Source organism: Patiria miniata, unplaced genomic scaffold (assembly GCF_015706575.1).
Source record: "Patiria miniata isolate m_02_andy unplaced genomic scaffold, ASM1570657v1 HiC_scaffold_1, whole genome shotgun sequence".
NCBI lineage: Eukaryota > Metazoa > Echinodermata > Asteroidea > Valvatida > Asterinidae > Patiria > Patiria miniata.
Window position 1 is genome coordinate 5,221,335 of NW_024037047.1, and position 6,000 is coordinate 5,227,334.

The 6,000-nt window shown below is 43.5% G+C and overlaps 1 protein-coding gene across 2 annotated transcripts in view; it reads left to right on the forward strand.

The window, feature by feature from the left end:
- LOC119743530 (E3 ubiquitin-protein ligase TRIM33-like) overlaps positions 1-3,880 on the forward strand; it is a 28,463-nt gene extending 24,583 nt beyond the window's left edge. Inside the window, exon 12 of one of the 2 annotated variants that reach the window (XM_038220047.1) lies at positions 2,891-3,880. In XM_038220047.1, the coding sequence (XP_038075975.1) occupies positions 2,891-3,124 (234 nt within the window). In that variant the 3' untranslated portion in view covers positions 3,125-3,880. The remainder of the gene's footprint in view (positions 1-2,890) is intronic. The other variant, XM_038219986.1, reaches the window with a different exon arrangement.
- The last annotated feature ends 2,120 nt before the right edge of the window (positions 3,881-6,000 follow it).

Here is a 6,000-nt window from a genome sequence, read left to right on the forward strand (position 1 = left end):
GTTGCAATACAGTCGACTCGTGAAATACAAACTCAGCTGGACCTAGCCCATAATGTTTGGTATATCAGAATTTTGTATTAAGTGGAGTGCTGGTCCTTTTCGCCGTACTCATAAATTCAGTCAGGACCCAGGCTTTATATTAACAGTGTTTCTGTATGGACCCTAACACTCCAGGGTATTTTGGCTAGAAACCCTGCCAAGCGTAGAAACATGCAACAGTTGTCTAAGTGACAATTAAGCCTGCCCAGTGCAGCAAGATCCATCAGGCCAAAAGTCTCAAGGCCAAACTGCCTCAGAGTCTGTGGTCCCCGAACGCAGCAGGATACAACTGTGGCATTGTTCAATGGGACTAGCTCTCATTGTCTCATAAGCGGCCGTTTATGCTCTGGTGTTGGTAGCTGAATGCATCAAAGTGCACCAGACTTTTCCACCTGATGCACTGTATTGCGTCTGGCAGGGTTAGGGTTAATGAGAGTTGACTGTATACTAATTCTTAAGGCCAAAAAAAAAAAGTCTCCGGTTTTTGGTATGCGCGCGCGTCACCGTAGCCATGCGCGTCGGCAAAATGAAAAAGTTTTTTTTCAATGAAAGATGATGTCTCAAAACCGCCAAACTCACTGGTTTGACTGGAATCCTGCTGCTGCACAATTTTAATGTGTTTTTAGATTGGGTTATGGTCGAGAATAAGCTGTATGTGGCCTCTCTGGACTCCCATATATTTGCACTAAGTTTAGTCGGGCACCATTTGCAGTCATCAGCCGACATTTGAAGCAAAACAAATCGGCTAAATAAAAAAAAAAAGCAGCGTCGCCGCACCACTTTTTGGGCAAGCTCCATACCAGAAACCGGAGACTTTTTTTTTTGGGCCTAAGACATCATTTTTTGGCAGTGCACTTACCGGTATAACATATCCTCATTTGTGGCCCAACTCAACAAAATTAGTATTAATGTTGCCAAAGCTACTTTTGAATCATGGTACTTGTAATGCAATGGAAATCAACAAGAACTGTCCTCGTTTTCGCCTACTGTATGTACAGCGTGCGTCAATGTAGCAACAGCAGTCATAATCCATGCATTTTGAAAATACTACCACTCTCTTTTTGCAAAACTTATCTATAGTCTGAAGGTAAATACTCTTTACACAAGTGGTCTTTATCCCATCTCATTTGGACACCCCATTCCAGAGATACAGCTAATTATATAAAAGGACGTGAATAAGCCATTTGCAAGTTAAATTTGAATATAATCTGACTTAATAAAACGCTGACTTAATCCAATGCTTTTGCACATTTTAACTTTGCATTCTCCCGACAAAAGAGACTATTACTACAGTAAACTCCAGCTAAACCGACATCGTACAACTTGTCAAATCACTCAAGTCGGCCTTCTGACTAAAGTCCTGCATTTCCATTGAAATTTTTATTTCTAAGTCGGCTTTTATAAGTCGCCATTTCGCTCAAGTCGTCGGGTTACTCTCGGTCCCCTTTCCATAAAAAGCATTACAAAATCCTTTGTGTAAGTCGGCATTCAACAAATCACGCATTGGCATCGACTTCCTGTACTGTGGTTGGCAAAGTGTCGAGTGGATAATGGTTTCGCACGGCCTGTGATCGCATACATCGGTGTCGAAAAAGGGTGTCCTACTGCATCCCACTACGCGGCGCTATAGGATCTTTGCCGCATACATCGCATATGCATCGTGAGCATATCAATACCAGTACCCCCTCTAGTCTGTACACATGCGCTCTGTCCATTTTGGGGGTCATCCTATTGAATGACTACTGCTGCAGTCAGTGCGTGCGTGGTATATACCGGACCATGCACGCATTTAATTTGTTACTGTGCACGTACATATGTATCGTGGTCTCCACTATCAATACCCCAAACGTGATGATACAATCCAACTCAAGCATTAGGGAGATAATCCAGGGTAAATCGAAGCCAATTAATGCAATGAATCATGTGTGCAAAAGACCATTAATGTAAGTCAGCAAAATGACGACTTATAGCATATATCGGCATTCGCGTAAGTCGTCACAAATTCTTGGGTCCTGGGAGTGCTGGTTTAGCCGGAGTTTACTGTATTAATGTTGCCAAAGCTACTTTTGAGTCATGGGTCTTTTAATGCAATGGAAATCAACAGGAACGGTCCACGTTTTCGCCAACCGTATGTACAGCGTGTGTCAATAAACAGCAGTAGCAGTCAATCCATACATTTTGAAAACACTAGCACTCTCTTTTTGCAAAACTTTAGCTATACATGTAGTCTAAAGGTAAATACTTTATACACACTGGTCTTTATCCCATCTCATTTAGACACCCCAGTCCAGAGATACAGCTAATTATATAAAAGGACGTGAATGAGCCATTTGCGAGTTAAATATGAATCAAATCTGACGTAATAAAACGCTGACTTAATCCAATGCTTTGCTCGTTTTAACTTTGCATTCCCCAACCAAAGAGACTGTTACTATATCACGTGAACCGGGGCAAGCCTCATGCTAGCAACCCCCAGCTTCAGCATGGTCTGGTGTCTTTGTGCCATTTTCAACCATTCTGAACAATGTATTGGTGCTGAGCGTCTCTTACGCAACACTATGCAAGAGCTTACCCTGAATCATGTGATTAGCATGGAGAATTCAAAGTTAAAATGTGCCAAGCATTCTGAGCAAGTCAGTGTACTAGATGTTTTTCAGACTTAAATCCCAAAGAATGTAGGTCACTCGCAAATGGCTTATTCCAAAAACCCAAATATAAACTCTGTACTCAGGTTTTGTCTTAAAAGAGGGATGCACGGCATGCAAAGAGGACAATGGGCTAACCATCTGAGACAAACACATATTGTCCTCAAGACTCATTTTGTGGGATCTGGTCACATTTTGCCCAACAGGAGGAATCGGAAATTGGGCGGACGGCCACGTCTCTAAATTGCAGCTTCAGCGAGCTAATGGTGAAACACCTACCTGAGTACACGCACCTGCTGGACAGGGTGGAGAACAACTCCCCCTTACCCATGCCGGCCCGCCCCTCGAGTAGCGGGGAAGACGGGGAGAGACGACGCAAGCGGAAACCGGACAAAGTCTACCATCACATTGCAACGCCGCCGCCAATGCACATCAAATGATAAGCAGCATCAGTGCCGCGTTTCAAGAGGGTGAAAATAGACACAGACTGCTCCGACAAATATGACCTGGCACAATAGACCCATCCCTTAGGCCCCGCCCACTGCACACAATTGTTGACTGCTGTGATATGGGATATGCCGTTTATAACCCCCTCAAGGCATATAGCACCCTCGGTTTTGCCTCGGACATGACCAATATCTGCAACGCATGGCAGATAGATATCTGTGGTATTATTAATACTATTTTTATGAAACCAAGGATTCCTCAAAAGCGCCCTATCTAGGCACTGTATTTCACAAGCCTGAAGAAACCTGTAGAGAGAAGGCAATAAGAAGCAATTTCAGTTTTAGAGGTGGAAGGAAAACTCCGGGAGAATATACTGGGAGAAAACCCACGGAATCAGGTAGGGACTGAAAACCCAATCCACATATTGGCTCAGGCGGGATTCGAACCCGAGTCACAGCGGTGGAAGGCGAGGAAAGTACCACAACGCCAACCTGACTCCGCATTTTGGTGACCTTAAAATATTTTTAGCTCTAGGACAAATTTAGTCTAACCTTTGACCAGGGGTCACACTTCCACATGCACATGACACGTGCAACCCTCCTGCTGTCTGACCAGTCAAAGAGTCAAGTCAAGAATATGATCCTCTTTCCCTGCCATGCCTTTACACAGGCTAGTCACCAACATTTGGATCACATTTCATGTAAACACTGTGACCAGTCAAATTCCATCAACGGACAGAAGTCGGAAAACAGCTGGCTTATCAATCACCTGTAGTCAAGGCAAAGCTGTATCAAGTTACATAAACAGTCAATCCTTCTTTATGAAGGCAGGGAGCACTCAACTGTTTAAACAGTGACTTGGTGGGTTTTGACTGATGGGATGGCTGTCAAAGTTCCTGGCCAGAGAGGGTGGGTTAAGCATGGTGGTGAGTTTACCACGCAATCCTTTGTGACATCTGCATTTCCTCCAAAACAATTATGGAAGAGTTTCATGGTCCCTGTTGCCCTTGTATAGTGCAGTGAATACAAGGGAACAGTGTTGTAGTCGAGACCATCACAAGACCAGACACAAGACCATCCACAAGACCAGCCACAAGACCAGCCACAAGTAACAGGGCACGAACAATGACAAAGGAATGCCGTTGTTGCAGTTCATTTGAATAGCTTATGACTTGACTCGAGACTGGAGGTCTTGGGTTGGTCTTGTGATGGTCTTGTGATGGTCTTGCAGGGTCTCGACTACAACACTGCGAGGGAAGTCGTGAATGTGCAACGTTTCTTTTGTAACACTGTATGGTCAGCTCAACTTCAGGGTAATGAAAGTTCTCTGCTCAAAAGCTCTTTGAATTCTTTGAGAAGATGAGTTGATTCGTCGTTCTCTTTTGTAACACTGTATGGTCAGCTCAGCTTCTCTTCCACAAAAAAATAGTGGAAGAGTTTCATGGTCGCCTTTGCCCTTGTATAGTGCAATGGTCTTTAACACTGTATGGTCAGCTCAACTTCAGGGTAATGAAAGTTCTCTGCTCAAAAGCTTTTGAATTCTTTGAGAAGATGAATTGATACACGTCTGCCAATGTTTTCTTGCAAACAAAACATGCAAGGTTTGTAAATACATGTACACACTGTATGCTGGCTTTCTTTTTTTAATATATTTGTGTACAGAATGCAAATGTGTAGCTAGTGCGCTGGCAGTGTGGACTTTGTGCATGAACATTAGTTGGCAATCGTGACCGCTCGTGGCTGCTCCGTGAGAGGAGACACTGGGTCACGCATGCATTCTAGCGTGCATGGTGCGAAGGATGCAAGACTTGGCTTTCATTTCAATATGCGCAAACCTGTAGCGCGTTCGCGTGTGCACCATGCGCACAGTGGCAATGTGTTCAAGAGTCTTGCTTAAATCTCTCTTTTTAACCATGGTGGGAAAGATGCCAGACTTGGCTTTCATTTCAATATGCGCAAACCTGTAGCGCGTTCGCGTGTGCACCATGCGCACAAGTGGCAATGTGTTCAAGAGTCTTGCTTAAATCTCTCTTTTTAACCATGGTGGGAAAGATGCCAGACTTGGCTTTCATTTCAATATGCGCAAACCTGTAGCGCGTTCGCGTGTGCACCATGTGCACAGTGGCAATGTGTTCAAGAGTCTTACTTAAATCTCTCTTTTTAACCGTTAACGAGTTAATCTCTCTTTTAACCGTTATGAAGTTAGTTTCTACAGAGTTAAGACTGACAAGACTTGGCTAATGTACTGCTTTTAATAGCTCAAGATCTTCCATTTGGAAGCAAACACATTCCCAAGTGGTGTTCCCAGCAAAGTATCAAGGTTTTGAGTCGGGGAGGGGGGTAATTTGTTTTGTTTTTAAAGGGTTAGCCTTATGTTTTTTGTTTATTCGAAGTAATTGTTGAAAGCAGGGAGGGGGTGTTACAAATACTAGTAGTGGGATTAACATCCTGATTTTAATGTTTGGTTTGAATTCCAATATTCTGTTTGGATTTTGGAAACCGGATATTCAAAACCAACCTTTAAGGCGAAAAAAAAAGTCTCCGGTTTCTGGTATGCGAGCGCGTCGCCGTAGCCATGCGCGTCGGCAAAATTAAAAAGTTTTTTTTCAATGAAAGATGATGTCTCAAAACCGCCAAACTCACTGGTTTGACTGGAATCCTGCTGCTGCACAATTTTAACGGGTTTTTAGATCGGGTTATGGTCGAGAATAAGCTTTATGTGGCCTCTCTTATTTGCACTAAGTTTAGTCGGGCACCATTTGCAGTCATCAGCCGACATTTGAAGCAAAAAAAATCAGGTTAAAAAAAAAAAAAAGCCGCGTCGCCACACCACTTTTTGGGCAAGCTCCATACCAGAAACCGGAGACTTT